The 20431-nt window shown below is 41.7% G+C and overlaps 1 protein-coding gene across 3 annotated transcripts in view; it reads right to left on the bottom strand.

Annotated features, from left to right (window-relative positions):
• DISC1 (DISC1 scaffold protein) overlaps positions 1-20431 on the bottom strand; it is a 340168-nt gene that overhangs the window by 199667 nt on the left and 120070 nt on the right. Inside the window, exons 8-9 of one of the 3 annotated variants that reach the window (XM_031659333.1) lie at positions 7196-7384; positions 3761-5861 (exon numbers count right to left, since the gene is read on the bottom strand). In XM_031659333.1, the coding sequence (XP_031515193.1) occupies positions 5833-5861; positions 7196-7384 (218 nt within the window). In that variant the 3' untranslated portion in view covers positions 3761-5832. Of the gene's footprint in view, positions 1-3760; positions 5862-7195; positions 7385-12686; positions 12870-20431 lie in introns of those variants that run through there. The other 2 variants (XM_031659330.1, XM_031659336.1) reach the window with 2 other exon arrangements.

Below are 20431 nucleotides of genomic sequence, written 5' to 3'. Positions count from 1 at the left end.
TGATTAGTAAGAATAATCTACAAAGCAGAAAATCTGGCAGATATTTAAGAGATACATGTATCCACCTTATTACGTAGAGTCAAGTTCCTGCTGTAAATGAATTAGCATGTCAAAAAAAAAAACTGCCTGTTGCAATTTGGTATGAAATATAATTGAAAACATCATTGCATTTCCACCCAGGGGGGTATGTGACTTATGTATTTTAAAGGAGTATAGAAACAAGTAGAGAAACAAGTGAAAAAAGACGTAACAATAGCAGGGACTTCTAAAATTATATATGGATAAAAGTGGGAAAAGGAGATCAAAAGTTAGTGAGAGTTAGAAAATAAATGAACAAAGTATCAATTGAATTATGGAAATTCACATACAAGGGGCTACAGTTAAAAGGGACCTCAGTAGCCACAGGGACTATCTAATTCATCTCTGGACCATGAGGGCCTGCCACAGCACCTAGCATATTGGAAGTACTCAATAAATGCTTGTGGAAAGGATGCATGGATGGATGAATGGATGGATGGATGGATGGATGGATGCATGGATGGATGGATGGATAGAAATGCAACTTCAAGATCTGGTTCTACAGTATTATATATGAAGCAATTGAGACTCAGATAAAATTCAGTGACTTGCTGAAGATTATTCATTCACTGAGCCTCACATTCTGATGTTACATATGTCAGATGCTATGCAGATGATTAGGGAAGGGCAGGACTGAGATTAAACTGACGCCCCCCTACATCCTAATCCAGGCTTTTTGCACTGTATGGGGATGTCTCCCAAAATAATTATCACAGCGATTTAATAAAGGAGGGAGAAAGTTACTTGCAATTTTCAGCTTAGAAATTCACAGGCAAAAAAGGCTGAAGGGAAATAATCACACTAATAGTGATGCAAGGATGTAATTGGAAAGGAAAAAAATGGAGAGAAATTAAAAACACAAGCAGATTTAATCAGGGTCCTGATAAAGTGATAAAGTAATCAATAAGGCAAATCAAAGATAAATGATTCGAGATTTAAAACCTCAGCCTATTGGAAAAACCTGAGGGAAAAGATTTTGAATTTTTTTTATTTCTTCCAAAAGATCCTATTTGACATACTTTTTAATCTAAATGACTGAAGATTCCGAATTTGGAAAGGCAGACACGTATCTATTTCTCATATAACCCTCTACATTTCTTGACACACAGCACTGCAACACTCATCTGGTTCCAAAGCAGACGGCTTGGCCCTCTGTTATCAAGAGCGCTATCACTGTTCTGGCCCAGAGAGCTAAGCTGTCTTATACGTAGGTCTTAGCCAAAGCTCAGAGGAAAGAAGTGATATTTGGTGAGTCTACAGGATGTGGTCTCCAGTCACTTTTTAGGTACTAAGTTACATCTTGGGATAATGTCAGATGCTGGAAGATGCCGTATTTAAACTTCACTAGCCCAAGCCCGTATTCACCTCCACAGTTTAATACCTTAATGTTTCTTAAAATTTGAGGGATCTTAGAACGACCCCTTTACAAATCTGCTGAAAAACTGGATCTGTTTCTGGGAAAAACTGTACATACCTACATATCTAAAATGTGTATGTGGTTTCGGTCTCTCCTGTCCACAGTCTCTCCTGCTTTGAAGGGATCCCCTAACAAGTTTTTTCCTAGAGGTCATTGGTAACAACCATCGGATAACATGCTTATCACTTGGGTGATAAAATACTCTGTACCCCAAACTCTGATGACATGCAATTTACCTATATAACAAACCTGCACATGTACCCCTGAACCTAAAATAAAAAGTTGTAAAAACTAACAATACAAGTAAAAGAGTTTTTTGCATGTGTTATAAATCTCTTCAGGAGGACCTTCCACTATGCTTTCAAAAGAATTGTCTTGAAGAATTTAGCATCCCTCTGAATTCCCAAAAAAACTCTGTGCTTTTCAAGGTGCTTTTGAGGAAGAAGGATGATGCTTCAACTGTCTTTTGTGCTCTGACTTCTAGGAAGTTCATTATCACATCATATTCTCAACCAAATAATTAACACTTGACATTGGCATTTTATTCTGTCTTTGTTTTTAAATTTTATTGTTGTTTGTTAATTTTATTGTTTTTGTCTTTGTTATACATATTGTCCCGGTTCTCCATTTCCTCCCTCTCCCTGCGAATAAAAGAGACGCATAGATTTTATTCTTTTGTTCTACTTTTTCATGAACGTTTCTTCTACATGTATCTGATATATATGGAAAAAAGAATTACTGCCTATATATGCAGAACTTGTAACTCACAGGATTTCTAAACTAAAAGACTTTTCTTAATAGGTGTGAAGTGAAATTCTGCAAGTAGCTGCATCCAGGAACTTCAGAGTTAAACCAGTACCTCAGTATAATCTGTCGCTGCTATAGTTTCCTTTCTTTGACCTCCAAACCTTATATTGAAATTTGACCCCCAATGTTGAAGGCGGAGCCTAATGGGAGGTGTCTGGGTCATGGGGGCAGATCCCTCATGAATAGCTTGGTCATCAATGAGTGAGTTCTCACTCTGTTAGTTTCTGGGAGAGCTGGTGGTTAAAAAGAGTGTGCCATGTCCCTTCTCTCTCTTTTTGCTTCCTCTCTCTCCAGTGACCTGCCCACGCCAGCTCCCCTTCATTTTCTGCCATGAGTGGAAGCAGTCTGAGGCCCTCACCAGAAGCAGATGCTGGCACTATGCTTCTTAGACAGCCTGCAAAGCTGTGAGCCAAAGAATTCTCTTTTCTTTATAAAGGACCAGCCTCAGGTATTCCTCTATAGCAACGCAAATAGACTAAGACACTCGTGCTTCCTTTCATTAGCTATTTCAAGCTCAAAAATTACGAGACTGTTCCAAAAATTAGGGCAGGATCTTGTCATTGTGAACTTACAACTTTTCTGTCTGAAGCAAAAGGTCCTAACCCCAAACCGTAATTTGAAAGGTGCCTCTACTCCAACTTCATTACCCTTCAACTGCCTCTTCTCTGCCTCCCACTCCCCTCTTACTCACCAAAAGACAAATGAGTTTAGGCTGGGCATGGTTAACCATCGTTCTCAGAGAAACAAAATCCTGCTGTTTGGTATTCTCACTGAGAATCCCTTCACTTAGCTTATGGATCCCCCTCCACAGATTCCTGACAGCTCACTGGGCCAGGGAACCAGCCAGATTTTTTAGCTACATCTGCAGTACCTTTTCTACTCCGGCAGCTGGCATAAGGTGGGAAAATTCATTAACATGCTAATGATGTCCTACTTAAAATTCTAGCCCTGATTATTCTGTGATTAAATCTCTCCCCTTGACGTCGGTTTCCTTTATAGCTGAGTTACAGTGCGAAATCAACAATATTAATAAAGTACAATACAGATTACCAATTTATACACAAGGGATGGTAGAAAACAGTTGCGCAAATCTGAGGGCTCTTTTTTTCTTGAAAAGTAGTTATAGGCCTGGCGCGGTGGCTCATGCTTATAATCCCAGCACTTTGGAAGGCCTAAGCGGGTGGATCACCTGAGGTCAGGAGTTTGAGACCAGCCTGGCCAACATGGTGAAACCCCATCACTACTAAAAAAAATACAAAAATTAGCTGAGCATAGTGGTGGACACCTATAATCCCAGCTACCTGGGAGGCTGAGGCAGGAGAATCGCTTGAACCTGGGAGGCAGAGATTGCAGTGAGCAGAGATCGCACCATTACGCTCTAGCCTGGGTGACAAGAGCAAAACTCCGTTTCAAAAAAAAAAAAAGAAAAAAGAAAAAAAAAGCAGATGTAGTGAACTATAAAAGTTGCTGATTTTTTTCATTCCACCCTTCTTTAAATAAACACACACATTGGAATCCACAATAATTAAATGTTTATAGTTAATTTCCATAAATACTCAAGGCTTGGAAGATAGATTTAGCTTTTCCTTCTATTTCACTGCACTTAACATTGCTCAGAATTCAAATGCATTCTCCTGAAGTCTCAAGAACAGCTGACAGGAGTTAAAGCACACTTCTTTATCATCTCTTTATAGAGATTGTGTCTTGGTGACAAAAGCCAATGGATTCAGTGATGAGATCTCTCTCCCTTTGCCCTTGAGTACCTTGGCATATTTCAGTTCCTTTTCTATCACCATATTATTCTATCTGCTGACACTCCAAACCGAAAGTCCGACTCAGACAACTCAAACATCTTCCAAGAAAGACAAACTTATCACTACCCTCATTAATTTGGAAAATGAATAAAGAAGCAGCAGATTCAAGGTCTGGATCTGCAATCTAAAATGTAGGAAGAGAGGACTCATGTGTCATTTTAACATCTGGCCCCAGTAAGTGAACAAATATCGATGGTATAGTATATTTACTATTTTAGAAGACATCATGCTGGATACCAAAGCAGTACAGTGAAACCTAAGGACGATGTTCTGACCTCAGTGGACTCATAATCTAGCCAGAGACACAAGATATAATGATATTTTAAGTGATGCATGCACCAAATTTATCTCAGGTGCATCATGAGAGATACACTTCACATCATTAAGAGGTCTCTGTATGAGAGACACTGCTCATTGTTCCCTAAGACTGCAAATCTCCCCTTTTGCTATGGAAACAGAATTCAGTACTTCAGCAGGGCACACTGCTGCCCAGGGTAAGGACAGCTCCCAGCCCCTCTTGCAAGTAGCTGTTACCATATAACAAGGTTAAGGTCACAGGGATGTGGCCGTAGCAGAGACGTGTGCAGATTTCTCAAAGGGCATGTAAAGGGGAAAGGTGAGCTCTCTTCCTTCTTCCTTTTTATCTGACTGGACTTGGACATGCATGTGGCTGGGTCAGCTGGGTTGGACTGAATGGCACAAGTTGTGGGTCAGAGAAGAACAAAATAGAAGAGTCTGAATTCCTGACAATCAGGGTGGCTTGATTATACGTCAGTTGCCCTTTTCCCCTGAACGCTGCATTCCACAACCACTGTTGGAAATCAAAATCTTTTTTAAGAATACTACATATTGCTCATTTCTTAAATGGTTTCATTCTCTAAGGCTAAAATGAGTCATGCTACATGCATGCATATGTGTATGTGCGTAAGCACACTCTCCTTTGTACTTTCCCTACATTTAAACTTGAACCCACAGCTCCCTCTGAATTTTTAATTCCCAAAACACAAAAATAGCTGAATATGGACTTTGGCCCAGTTTTATCATATTTTAATAAATAAAAGCTTCAATATATTGAAGAGTTCATTATTTATTTGTTTCCCACACTCTCAACCCTAGATTATTAATTTGGTTCACCTAAAGCCCACTCACCTCAAATTGGTTTAAAAAAATTAAGCATTTGTAAATCAATGTATAGGGAAAAGGGTGGCTGATCCAGCAAAATCCAAGTGTAAAAACATAAAGAGAAGCTTCACAACAGTAATGAGCCATCTGCAATTTAGAATCATCCATAGTAGCAATCTCTCATTCCATTTGTTTATGTTTTATTCATCATTGTGAAAATACTTAGTGAAGTGACAATGATGAGATTCAAAAAAAACTGCACGGTTCTTTTTTTAAAAAGCGATATTAATGGCTTTCAAGGCTCAACTATTCAAATGAAAATACTGCTGGACTAAATTTGCTCAAATTCACTTCCTCTTTATTTTTGGATATAATATATTCTTCATTTTGTGACAAAAAGTTATGTGGTGATAACATGAGAAATGTTGTAGTTTCCATTGTTCATACATTTAAAAACTCAATAGCAGAAACCTACTTAAAATGTACAGTCCTCATTCCTATCACGACAGAGTAAACCAGGCTGTGGTGTCTCGGGTGAGCATGTTGTCATTCCTTAGTACTATAGTTATTTAGGCTCAAACATACTGTCTGTAGTTACATATACGGCAAAAACAAGGCTTGACCTTTAAGAATGAAAAGAAAAAAAGATAAATACTGAGTTGTTAAGTCAACTTAAGGGTATTCATTACAAAGAAGACAGAATAACTACTGAACATACTCTTTGATTCAAATATCTCTGTGAAGAAACCTCTCTCTACATAAATTGATAGGCATTTAAAAAACAAATTTATTCATCCCGAATTGATGCACTTAACTTCAGCTAGTGGATTTTATATTTCTCAATCTAGCTTATAACTACTACTCTTCATTTACTTCAATTTACGGAATATTTACAAAAGCCCTATTTCAAATCTGGTTCCCATCAGCCCCGCTCTTTTCTTATGTCTTCTTAAATAAGCATACTTTGTAAAATATAGCTGTTTATTCATATATATTTCATTCAATTTTTTTAGTAAATAACATTTATTTAGGAACCATGGTATGCTGTAAATGACCCCTGACTTTTAGTTTCTAGGGGCAATGGAAAGGCACACACACACATACACACACACACACACACACACACACACTCACTCCAGGATCTTTGTAAATTAATCTGTACCAATCTGCCTAGGAGACAGATTTTATTCTTGTCATTTTACTGGCGCAGAAACAGGTTCCAGTATTTAATAAAGATTAAATCTGAATTTGTTTTTAATGATTTTATTCTGTATATTAGAAACTGAATCATCAGAAATTCCTTACATGTTTTAAGAAATAAGTTTTTACTATCTCAATTTGCACTGAACCAGCGCCTTCTGAGACCATCCCTCTGGGTGCAAATCTCAGAGTAACCTGTTACTCTTAACAACTGGAAAAGGAAAGAACTCAGGACACTTGAACTCCTCTGACCAGCAGACACTTTGGCTAAGGCAGCATTCACATCTTCGACATCATCTTGCCTGGGGAAAGCAGCTCTCAGAAAAGCGCACACATAGAAGAGCCACTTTGTGGTCTTCCCTCAATTTTCTCAGATCAGCCTGATTTAGTCTATGATTGTGCAGACTAGGAGACTGAGCCAAGAGACAAAAGGGAAGATAATTGTCACACAAAGAAAATGCTCAAGACCTTGCCAAGGGAGAGACTGCCCTAAATAATAACAAGGCTATTAGCAAACGCAGGGTGGGACGGGGAACAGAAAAAGGAAAGATGTCATATGTGAATATGAAAACAAAAGCTGACAAGTAATTCCATTCAGTTTGCCAAGGCGCCTGCCAAAAACGTCCCCAAGGAAAAGGGCCATGTGCTCCGTGACGCTCTTCACAGTGACGTTCACATAAAGCACAGAACATCCTGCCCGGCCACAAAACACAACAAATATCAACATCTCGCCGAGGAACAGTTGTGCACTACCTACCATAGGCAGTCTCCTGGTGCTCCACTTCTCTTCTCAGTCTGTCGTAATCTTCTTTAACACTTCCCAGCTTTTTGACATTCCTGGAACTCAACACCAACAGCTTGCTGAGGAGTCCCTCCAGCCCTTCTCTCTCTGATGTTAATGATCTAATCTCCTCGGTGAGGTCTTTAGCTGTACAGAAATGGTTTCCTACAGCACATTGTGGGAGAGAAGAAGGGAAAACAAGCTTTACAGCATCCGCACACATGGAAGATCTAGCAGCAGCTAATGTACATTCACAGCATGGGCAAAGAAACAGAACTTTGAGATCATGTACAACTTCCTTAGCAGTCCTCTGGGGAAAGAACATGGAAAAATACTGCCCTCCTTAAACTGGAAAAATCACCAGTCTTTTTTATCACCTTATTCTTGTTATGTCTGTTTTAGGAGTTCCATTGGCTAAGCCATGTCCCGTGAAATACGATGACACAAAAATGTCCCAGTGGAATCCAGAGGAACCACAATGTGTCACTCCATTCAAATAATATACAAATGTCAAAGAGATGACATATTATAGCAGTGTGGAAGGGGACTGGGCCATATAATCAGAGTTGACCTAAATTAAATTCCTCCCCTGTTACTCAAATTGCATGACCTGGAGCAAGAAAATTAGCACATCTGGGGCAAATTTCTTATAAAATATGATTGCAATAACACCTGACTCATAGGTAGTTACAAGAATAAACAAGGAATTCTGTCAAGCACTGAGCAAAATATATGGTAAATTAAATGTAGCAAGGTTGCAGCATACAAGGTCAATATACAAAAATCAATCTTATGTCTAAATATCAACAACAAAAAACTAGAAGATGATTTTTTTTAAAAAATACAATTTACAAACTATTTTAAAACTCAAAATACTGACGGATACTTTTTTTAAATATGTGCAAGAGCTCTACAGTAAAAACTATTTTTCAAAAACTGCTGAGACAAAGACAAATAATTTAAAAGATTAAATTATTATACATACACTGGAGGTTCAATATTGGTAATATTTCAGTTTTCCCCACATTGATTCATTGATTTAATACAATTTCAATCAAAATTTTATGAGGCTGTTTTGTAGAAATGTGTGTGCTTATTCTAAAACGTTGAAGAGTGAGCCAGGCATGGTGGCTCACACCTGTAATCCCAGCACTTTGGGAGGCTGAGGTGGGTGGATCCCTTGAGGTCGGGCATTCAAGACCAGCCTGGCTAACGTGGCAAAACCCTATCTCTACTAAAAATACAAAAATTAGTGGCACAGTGGCAAACACCTGTAATCCCAGCTACTAAAGAGGCTGAGGCAGGAGAATCGCTTAAACCCGGGAGGTAGAGGTTGCAGTGAGCTGAGATCTTGCCACTGCACTCCAGCTTGGGCAATGGAATAAGACTCCACTTCTAAATAAATAAAAAAATAAATGAATAAAATGTAGAAGAATGAGCCCATGAGTTTGAAGCTGTAGTACACTATGATTGCACAATTGCCTGGGCAACATAGCAAGGCCCCATCTTGAAGAAGAAGGAGGAGGAGGAGGAGGAGAAGGAGGGAGGGAGGAAAGGAAGGAGAAGAAGAAGATGATGAAGAAGAAGAATAGGAAGAAAGAAGAGAAGAAGCAGAAGAAGCAGCAGAAACAAGAAGAAGAGGAGGAAGAAGGAGGAGGAGGAAGAAGAAGAAGAGAGGAGAGAGAGGAAGAGGGGGAGAAGGAGAAAGAGGAGGAGGGGGAGGAAGAGGAGGAGGAGTGGTCTAGGTAAACCAAAGCAATCCTTAAAAAGTTAGTCTAAGACTAAGGCTAAAGCCACTATAAATCAAGGTCATATGGCATTGCATATAGATGGACAAATAGATCAATGGAATAGAATAAACAGTCCAGGAGTGGATTTACACATATACAGCCAACCAAAGTGCCAAAGCAAGTCAATAAGGAAAAGAAAGTATTTCAACAAATGGTGCTGGAACAACTAGCTATCCACATGGGAAAAATATTAACCTTGATTCATACCTCAAACCATACAAAAATTTAACTAAAGGTGGATCACAGGCCCAAATGTAAAAGTTAAAACTATAAAGCTTCTACAAAAAAAATAATAATAATATTTTATTGACTTTGGAGTAGGCAAGAACTTCAGATAAGATACAGAAAATACTATTTAAAAAAGGATAAATGGGCTTTATCAAAATTAAAAACTCCTCATCAAAAGACATCACTAAAAAAATGAGAAGACAAGTCATAGACTTGAAGAAAATCATTGCAATATGTCTAACTGACAAAGAAGTTGAATACTACAACTCGACAATTAAAACACAAATGGTGCCATTGAAAAACAGGCAAATGAGCCAGGTGCGGGGGCTCATGCCTGTAATCCAAGCACTTTGGGAGGCCAAGGTGGGCAGATCACGAGGTCAGGAGATGGAGACCATCCTGGCTAACACAGTGAAACCCCATCTCTACCAAAAATACAAAAAATTAGCCGGGCGTGGTGGTGGGTGCCTGGAGTCCCAGCTACTCGGGAGGCTGAGGCAGGAGAATGGTGTGAACCCGGGAGGCGGAGCTTGCAGTGAGCCCAGATCATGCCATTGCACTCCAGCCTGGGTAACAGAGCGAGACTCCATTAGGAAGGAAAAAAAAAAAAAAAAAAAAAAAAACAGGCAAATGACTTAACAGGCATTTTACAAAGTAAGACACACAAACGGCCAATAAGCACATGAAAAAGCATTTGACATCATTAATCATTAAGAAAAGAAAAATTAAAACCATAATGATTCCACTACAAGCCCACTCAAATGTTTCAAATTAACTCATCTAAAAATGTCAACATTCACAAGGGTATGGAGCAACTGGAACTCTCACACATGTAAAATGGTCCCTTCAAGAAAAGTTCTGCCAGTTTCTCATAAGGTTAAATGTATACCTACCCTTCAATCCAACAATTCTACTTCTAGGCATTTACACAAAAGAAATGAAAACACGTCATCAAAAATATTTGCACTCAAATAAATGTTCATAGTGTCTTTATGCCTGAGAGCCAGTCCCAAACTGGAAGCAATCTAAATGTGCATTAGCAGGAAAATGCAAAAAGAATAATAGAGCAACGCAATGAAAGACTACTCAGCAATAAAAAGAAACAAACCCTTCATGCCTGCAGCAACATGTATGTGTTGTTGGTTTTTTGTTTGTTTTTTTTTTTAGATGGAGTTTTGCTCTTGTTGCCCAGGCTGGAGTGCAGTGGCGCAATATCAGCTCATTGCAACCTCCGCCTTCTGGTTTCAAACGATTCTCCTGCCTCAGCCTCCCGGATAGCTGGGATTACAAGTGTCCACCACCACGCCCAGCTAATTTTTGTATTTTTTAGTAGCGACAGGGTTTCACCATGTTGGCCAGGCTGGTCTCAAACTCCAGACCTCGTGATCCACCCACCTCGGCCTCCCAAAGTGCTGGGATTACAGGCATGAGCCACCACGCCCTGCCAACATGTATGTGTCTTTACAAAAGATGCAAAAGAGTAGTGCCACATGATTCCATTAAGTTTTAGAACAGGCAAAATTAATCCATGGTAGAAGGTATCAGAATAAAGGAGGGATGATAATGACTGGGACAATACAGGGTGTTGTTTCTTGAGTGATGAAAATGTTCTGTTTCTTGATTGGGCTGTCTGTAACATAGGTGTCAAAATTCAAGATCTGTAAACACTTAAGACCTGTGCATTTCATTGAATGTAAACCATACCTCAATTAAAAAGAGGAAAAATTAGGAAATTTTAAAGTATGAACACTGAACAATAAATTACTAAATATATAACATTAATGAGTGCCCCACAAATTAGTGTTAGAAAACCCCACTATGTTTTCTAAGAATTTATAGTAACTATAATCACAATAATAGCTACAAACTTTCTCACCTTTGAATGTCATCACAACTTTAGGAAATAGGTTATAGCTTATATTATTATTACTATCATTATTATTATTTTACATTTTAACATCTCTGAAACAGGGATGTGCCCTACAATCGCCATCAGCTAGGAAGTAGCAGGATGCAGTGGATTATAACTGGATTGTTTTCCTGGCCCTGGCTGACCATCTGCAACCCCCTGGTGTTTCAATGTACAAACTATTTTAGGACCATCTGCATACTGGCTGTTGCCTGAAAATCTTGTGTTGATGTGGATTTGTAAGACTGGGAAAGCACCAGCATTCAAAACTTGAGGAAAGGTGTTAGCAGTTTGGCAGACAATCCTACAGAAAACAGTTTATTCTTGGGGGAGAAAAAGTTGCCTCCCAACAACTTCAGGGGTTCAGAGGATGATGATGTGTGGGGAAACACGAACCTCGACAACTTTGAGTCCAAATGTGCTTCAGAAGACTCAGACTGAACAAGAAGACGCCTAGGAAAACCTTAACCAATTTACTCTCCTTTTTAATGGGTGATATGTGATTTTTCAAAAGCCTAAATACATCTAAAAGAGCTATATCCGTAAGTATAAGATAAAAATTCTAAACCATAGAAAGCACTGTTACTGTTTAATTGACAGCAATGTTTCTTTCTTTGTAATATATAAAATAACGGGTGCTTTTTATGTTCACTGATATTCATATTGTTATCTCTTTTTACAGCTGGGAAAATGGAAATCTGGAGAACTAAAATATCTTGCTGAAGATCACGGTGCAGTAAACCATAGGACAAGTTTCCAGCTGGAACATCACCCCAGAACCCCTCCTCTTAAGCATAAATTATGTTGCTAACTTCTTTATTGTTACTTAGTAGGCAGATTTCAAACTGACACAAATGTTGAAAATGATACAAAATGTTTTCCCACCTTAAGGGCATTCTGAAGCCTAGCACATATCATCTGTCACTGAAGTCTATAGTTTCCAATGCCATGATTTTATAAAGACCCTATTGAGACTCATGGGTTTGTCTCTCACTGTTTTACACAACATGGCAAACACAAAAGAGAACAAGTACTGCTCCTGCTCTCCAGGAAGTTACCACAAAATAAAGGGGAGAAGGTGCCTTCCAAAGAAAAAGCAAACACTAGAAGAGGTCAGAGGAGAAGAGAGATTATTCCAGGACAGACTGAGGCAGATTTCGGGAGGGAAGAATATAAGAGTCCCAAAAGAAGAAATAGGAGTCCTGGTTAGAGAGCATTGGGCAGGGGGCAGGAGGTGAGACTAAACTCACAAGGAAGTTGCTTCAAAACAACAGTGCCCCAAATGCCACGCTGCTGGGTTGGACCCACTTAGGAAAAACCCGAAAAGTCCACAGGAGAGCAGACCGCACTTGCATGAGCTTCAAGTTGTAAACAGTAACACAAATAAAACTTTTCCTGGATCGGTAATTTCCATCCTGAACAACGGCCAAGTCAAGGAAGCTGAGGATCGAGCCCCATACCACATGCCACAAAGAACCTCAAGGGACCCCACGCTCTGGCGAGCTTGCGGGAGGACCAGCACGGAGGTGTGACTGTGTTGGAGCAGGGTGGCCACATGTACAATGTTGTACTTTCCAACGTTCCTCCTTAGGCTGTGCTTATGAAGTCCCAACATGTCTTCTGGGCTGTGTTTTCAACGAAGAGAGTTAATAAAAAGTGGGATGGGCACCAACTATGCCTCCAGAGACACCAGGCAGAATATGCCACAGCGTGCCCTTTCCTCCTGTGAACAGTCAGAAAAAAAGATCTCCAAAAACAAACTGGAAGAGACTACATATACAGAGCGAGTGCCGGTACAAAAGTTTTGCTGGAAATGCATCCCCTAATCCCTTGCAACCCATTGCAAGCTCTAGAGACCAGTGCCCTTGGTAAAACGTAGGAGAGATCATTAATTAAAGCCTGGGCCCTTTCTTTGATCCTGAGGAATAAGGCTTGGGAAAATGTACAGTGATAAAAGCAAACGTTTTAAAAGAGCAGAATGAGTGTGAATTCCCAAAGAGACCGTTCATATCAAAACCCAAGCCATGATAAAATGCTACAATGCCCTTGATTAAAATTTTATAGGTATTTTGACCTCAGATCTAAGCCCATGAGGCTTAGACCAGACCTTGCTTGATGCAGACCTCTCTGACTGCTGAAATTGGTCAGGAGCTTAGTGATGAAAATTTGGAAAGTCAATGCTGATACCTGAAGAAAGTCCCATCAGAGATCCGTGACCTGAAACTTCATAACTTTCATGGGCCCTTTCTAAATGCCACAGAAGGATGTGTGTGGACAAGAATATGCCACCCATGGCATCCCAATACACCTGTGCCTGCCTGCTCTTCAACAAGGGAATGAAACCTGGGTATTCTCATAGTTTTTTAAAGCACTTGTCAACATATTTTATTCTGCAAATAACACAATTTAAATCCCTAGGCATATGCCGAAGCTGACTTTACCCACTCTGTTCTAACAGTTACTTGGCCTCTCTGAATTCAAATATCAGCCAGGTGTAGTGGCTCAACCTGTAATTACAGCACTTTGGGAAGCCAAGATGGGAAGATTGCTTGAGGAGTTGGAGACCATCCTGGGCAATATAGCAAGACCCCCATCTCTACAGAAAAATTTAAAAATTAGCCAGGCATGGTGGTATGTACCTTTAGTCCTAGCTACTTGGGGAGGTTGAGGTGAGAAGATCACTTGAGCCCAGGAGCTTGAGGTGGGAGTGAGTCATGATTATACCACTGCATTCTAGCCTGGGCAACACAGCAAGACCCCATCCCTTAAAAAAAAAAATACCTATCCTCTGTACTTCATAGTACCTGGGGCATTTTGAACAGTTCTTCCTTCACCTGAGGTCATTATTTGAGAGTCCAATTTTAGAGATTACAATGCTCTCATTACATGGATTGTCTCATTTAATCTTCCCAACAATCCAGGAAGGGGAGTCTCTTAATGATTGTCCTTGATTTCCGGTTAAAAAACTTAGACCCAGAGGTGACCTTGTGAAGGTCACAAAATTTCAGAGTTCTAGGATACCACGCAAGGTTGCTGAACTTGAACTTGGTTCTTCTGATCTCACGTCAATAAGTGACTTAGTTAATACCTGGACAGGAATCATCACTAAAGTGAGAGAGCACATGGCGGGGGGGGGGGGGGGGGGTGTGATGAATCTTGTGCCCATGTGGCCCCTTTCACCTGCCCTGTCCTCAGGCCTCTCACCTGGGGTACCCCTCACACACATGGCACTTGCCTGAACCCATGGACATTTCAGTTTGTAACGATCCTCCTAAGATTGTCTACTTTCACCTATCCACATTTGAACTACACTTATTTAGTGGAAAAAAAGAAATGAAGCCAGTGCTGAGAATAATCAAACTCCAGAAATAGTAGAGTGCTGTATAATTTGTCTTACATGACACCAGATCTTTCAAGGAACTGTAAGCTCAAGTGCACAGTTAAGCCAGATCAAGATCTACCCTTGTATTTCAGAGCCTTCCATTGGCGAGGTCAAGGATATCCACTGTGAGCTTGGGCTGGCTGAACCAAAGCGCAACTGAGGCAGCCAACAAGCCCCAGCCAACTGCTCCCCTCCCCACCCCTCTTCTTCCTGGCGGTCCCTTCAGCTAGATTCTGCCATTTTCTGTCAGGGCTGTGCATTTCTTCCACTGGACACACAAAACTTTCCAACTGCTTGAGAAAATTTGGTGCCTAGTGACAGGCTAAATAGACAACTAGACAACAGCCAGGCCATATCAAAAGGTGGAACTCTGATCCACAAGGTGCAGCAACTTTCCCAGAAAACAATATCCCTACCTACAAAAAGCAACCCTGGAAGCCGGCCTGCTCTAAGACCTGCTGGAAGCCAAATTGCTGTCTAGTAACTCTCCAGGAAGTTAAATAATAATTTCTGTAACAATTGGCCCAAAATGTTCAGGACTGGATTAATAACTGATGGCTTCCCTAATTTTTGTCCCCAATTCCAACTTAGAACCCACCAGAGAAAGCCAAATATGCTCCCGTAACCAAGCACACAGGATGTTCGCTTCTAGTGAGCCGCCTCTAGCTTCCCCTCATCGATAACCTCCAATCAGGGCGCATCTGAAGACTTCACCTTTTTCCACTATAAAGCTTTCCCACTCGTCTGCCCACCTTTGAGTCTCTGCCAAATTGCAGGTGATGGTATCTGACTCCCTTGCTGTAGCAAGCTCTGCATAACAGCTTTTGCTTATTCTCATTGGGTAGGTCTTCATTGCTTTTCACACCGGATAGGCATCATCTTTGAAAACGTCTTTATTGGGTCTCTTGTCTCCCTCCTCCAGTCACTGATCTAAATCACAGACTTTTTTAGAAAGAGGGAAAATAGTAAAGAAAGAAAGCAACTGAGTTGATGCTCCCAGCCACTGTCTGTATCCTGAATTTTGTTTTTCTGCCATATGTCAAGTGGCCTCTCCTGGACCATCGTCACTGCTTCTCCTGCTTCCTTGCAGCTGCAGACACAGGAGCGCTCTGTAGGTCTGGCCTTGAGCCCCCACCCACCCCAGTACAGGGCCAGCCCCTGCTGTTCTGAATCAGTGCAGTGACCACTTAAAACACAGTGAGTGTCCATGCCTCTGTGATCTGAACTGCTCTTTCCAGTTCCATACAATGTTAAGAATCCACTTAAGAATGTTTAATCATTCAATAGTTTTTCTTAGCATATAATAAAAAAGTGATTTAAATACAACCTATTTTATTTTAGATTATATCATTGGGGTTATTTTACAAAGTTACCTTTAAATACTATTGCAAATAAAATTAATAACAAGCAAAATTCTTATTCTTCCTTGTTTGACAACTGACATGGTCCGTTTAATTTCCTTTAAATTAATTATGCAAGAAAAGGATATTTTCTCAAGAAAATTTAAGATGATATATATTTATTGGTTGGGTGCCAAATATTCATTCAGAAGATGAAAATTTAAATCCTTGTTTCTAAATTTAAGGAAAAAACTACTTTCATTACTTGATGTGTGAAATTCACCCATTTTGTGTTTATCTAGAAAATCTAGTTTATTGTTTAAACGTTCTTATTTTCCCCAAAATCATCAGTTAGGAGAGAAGATTTCAAGCTGCCATTCAAATACAATTGTGTGCAATGAATACATTTCGGGTATAGATAGTTTTTACTCTCTATAAATGAAACGCCAAATTGGACAGAACCTCCTTTTTTTTTTTTTTTTTTTTCCTAAGGCTTTTGGAGTATCAGAGACATCCTCTTATGTTATTTTAAAATAAAAAATTTTTTGAGCTGTTTGCTTCTTGGAAACAGATAACAAGGGGGCAGGTGAGATAAAAAAAAAAAAAAAAAAAAAGTATCCAAACTGAGGTGAGACCCAAAGATGGCCAATCTAATAACCAGGCAGAGGTCTCTGCCTGTCCTGGGAAGGCTCCCTCGTTGGCCAGAGGAGCCTACTTGTTGGGCTGCCAACTGGTTCCTATAAATTCTAAGGCAATTAGAATCATGTGGTGACTCTAACGGGAATGAGACAGCTGCCCAGGCATTAGAAGAAAACCACACCCAATGGCTCAAGCCAGCGGCAAGAGATAAAAACTTAGAGGCATCTCCCCTGACTAGCAGACTGGGCTCCCTGCTTCCCCTCTGCTTCCTTTAAACAGATCATTCACACATTTGCCTGAAAACTTACAGTGACCCAGACCCTACTCCCTATACACACTGCCAGTTGTCGTGTGTCTTGTTTCTCTCTCTCTGCATGATGCTTCATTCCTATCTGGAGCGGCCCAGGGACAAAGGACTGCCCTCCTGTCTCTCTGTGCCCTCCCTGCCCAGGATCCATAAATTACACTTTTTGAATGTGTTCCCTACTGTGGTGTATATTGCATTTGCACCTTCCATCTGAAGAACCAGGGGATGCCCCAAGCCAGGTTTTACCTGGGACGCCCAAGAGAGCACAAGGTTGGGCTCCCAGCGCCAGAGCAATGGGCAGGTGGGCATAAACTGAACACAGGAAAGGCAAGAGCCACAAAGACATATAAACAAGTTTCCCAGGCAAGGAGCCCCTGGTCACAGGTCAGACAACTAGGCATTGCATCTTCCAGGTAAAAGCAGCATCCTATGAAAGGCACGCAGTAAACACCATGTCCATCTCCCCTTCATTTCTCCTTAGGGCAGGTTGCTAGCTGTTCTGGGACTGGAACCTCAGTTTAGCTGGGGGCTCTCAGAACAGACAGCTAGATGAATTAAACAAGGAAGCCTCTCAGCCTCAGGCACATCTTCTAGGACAAGGAGAAGGCCAGGGGAGAGTAAGATCAGCGATCCTACAAGACGTGCTTCCAGGCCAAGGCCAGGCTGCAGTTGCAGGTACTTACCCAAGGTGCACATTGGGCCTAGAGCTTCACATGGGTGTGCAAAGATGTGACTCAAAAGTCCATCTGCCAGAAGTGAGCAGGGCAGGCCAGCTCTCCTCTCACTGGTACAGCGGTTCTAGCCCTCACAGAACATTAAAACCACGTGGAAACTGTTTATGACGGTTCCCATATTCAGGAACAATCCCTAGAGATTCTGACGGAAGGAATTTGGTGCTGCATGGGTACCAGTATTTTTTAATTTCCCCAGATGATCCTAACATGCAGTCTGAGTGAAAAACACAAATTTGACAGCTACACAAATTTAGAGCTTCTCTAAAACATACAGGGTATAATACCGGGCCCATCCACTGGAAGTGCTTCTGTCGGGAATGCAAAGAAAAAAGAAAAAGATGGCCAACATCTACCATTTTAAAGGGATTCCAGCAAGCATATTATAAAATGCAGGGCTGCCTCTGGCATCTGGAAGCAGCTTGGGTGCCCTGGATATAATTCTCTTTTAAAAGCTTTTTCACAGCGTTTGCAGACTACTTAAGACTGGCCTTCATCTTGTGCCAAAATAGCAGGGCTGTGTTTGTTTAGCTTCAAGATTTTCAGGTCCAGTTGATTAAAAAAGGTGAGTGAGAAGCCTGCCAACACACAATGGGGCTGTCACCCAGGCAGCTGCTGCTGCTGGCTTCCAGTGCCCAGAAGCTGGAACATCGGCCAGCTCCAATCACCTGGCAGAGGATGGATCCGATGAGCAGGAGGACTGGGGCTTAAAACCAGACATACCCACTGGAGTCAGGGCAGGCGACGAAAAGCCTGACAAGTGAAGGAGGTATGAAAACGACAGATTTCTAGGGATCAGCAACCAACCAATGAGGGTTAATTTTTTGAAAAATAAATACTTCTACTGGCTGTCTTTTCAGTGCCAGGCATTAAACAAAATGGAAGAAAAAAATTTCAGGGTGACTCAACAGATGGACCAGATCAATAATAAGGGGTAATTCGAGCAGGACAAGCCTGGAGCGGGAAGTGCATGCAGGATGCCAACATTAGAGCAGCCAGACATCAGAGAGCCAGCCTTGACTACTCACGGGGCCTCAGGGCCTGAGCCTTCGTCCGAGGGCAAGGGAGTGGCCGGGGCTTGGCTGGCCCCGTTCCAGATGAGGACTGCGATATTAGCCAGGTCAATGAGCACCGATAGAGGTAGGGCCCAACGTAGGAGTGTGTCTCAGAATGGTGCAGACCCACAGTCCAACACACAGGAAGGATGCTTGTTGCTAAGTCTTAAACACGGGAACTGGAGGAGGCTTGAGGGCCCCCAGCAGTGGGAAGGCAGGCATGGCATGCAGACGGTGGATGCAGACTCAAGACACCAACTCTCATCACTCCAGGTCAGTGGTTTGGAAAGTCCCAGCCCATTCTAGAGAAGGAAACAGGCCCACGTTTCTGATGGGGATGGGTAGTAGCCACAGAGCACAAGTCAGCCCCACCTACCACACACTTGCTGTAGTGCCACACTCTCGGTCCTAGAGGGCACCAATGCTTTCCCTTCGCTCTGCCCCAGGGTCAAAGCCATCAACTCCTGGGCAGGGGGCGGGAGCGTTCAGTGAGAGCAGCACAGAGGTTAAGGAGCTGCTCTTTTTTGAGATCTTCACTCTCGCTTCCTTTCCAGGCAGTCAGTTGAGCAAGGTGGGTCTGGGGCTTCATCTTGGGAGAAGAGGCCTTTCACCCTTGAGCCCTGCAGGACCTCAGTTTGTCCCAGGGCAAACCTCCTACAGTGGGCAGTTAGGTCAGACCTGCTCCAGGCCTCGGAAGACTCTCTTCTCCTTGGCTTCTCTTACTGCACTGGATCCAGCCAGGACATTGATCAGACCTCCAGGGCCCAGGTTAAAAATATGTGGCCCAGTTCTAGGAGAGAAGCCAGCAGGTCTCCCAGGCTCTTGAACTCAGAGCTGAAAACCAAACAAAAAAATGAATCCTCCCCATTGACAAGTGGCCCAGCCTGGTTGGCCAGGCAGGAGAGTGCACAAGCACTGAGGCCAAAGCTGCCTTGTAATAAGAGGTACGCTGGCCGGGAACCCGCAGCACCGAGTGTCACCTGGTCAGAGAGACACCTGCTGGCTGGGTCTCCCTCAACTCAGACGCATGGCTAACAATCGCTAGCTAAGCATGTATTCACTCTTGGAAAGAGATGTCACATTCGCATATTTATTATCTCATGTATTAATATACTGATGTAACACATTATTCTAATTCACTACCTCACTTAATTCTTACAACAACCTAATGTGACAGGCAATATTATTATTAGCTCCATTTTATAGATGAAGAAACAAGACCTGAAAGGGTTAAATAACTTGTTCAAGATCATTCAGCCAAGTCATGATACAGCTGCACTTGAACAAACGCATCTCAGATTCCAAAGCCCAAGTTTCTCTCTACTACCTGTATGGCCCCTGCACTCAAACACTGAGAAATCTGTCTGGGCTGGTGAGTTTCTCACTCCAAGTCAGTATGGATAGAGCTCAGGGCTGTACTCTCCTTCTCTAGTGATATGGTTTGGATCTGTGTCCCATCCAAGTCTCACATTGAAATGTAATCCTCAGTGCTGGAGGTGGGACCCAATGGAAGGTGATTGTCTCATAGGGGCGGTTTCTCATTAATGATTTAGCCCCATCCCTCTTGGTGATGTTGTTGCGATAGTGAGTTATCGCAAGGTCTGGCTATTTAGAAGTATGTGGCCCCTCCCCCACCCCCTCCTCCTGCTCTGGCTATGTGAAGTGCTGGTTTCCCCTTCACCTTCCGCCATGATGGCAAGTTTCCCGAGGCCTCTCCAGAAGCTAAGCAGATGCTGCCATGCTTCCTGTACAATCTGCAGAATCATGAGCCAATTAAACCTCCTTTCTTTGTAAATTACCCAGTCTCAGGTATTTCTTTACAGCAGTGTGA

This window comes from Papio anubis, chromosome 1 (genome assembly GCF_008728515.1).
Source record: "Papio anubis isolate 15944 chromosome 1, Panubis1.0, whole genome shotgun sequence".
In the NCBI taxonomy this organism is placed as follows: Eukaryota; Metazoa; Chordata; class Mammalia; order Primates; family Cercopithecidae; genus Papio; species Papio anubis.
The sequence above is the reverse complement of the archived record's forward strand: the minus strand, read 5'-3'. Positions and strand labels throughout refer to the sequence as shown.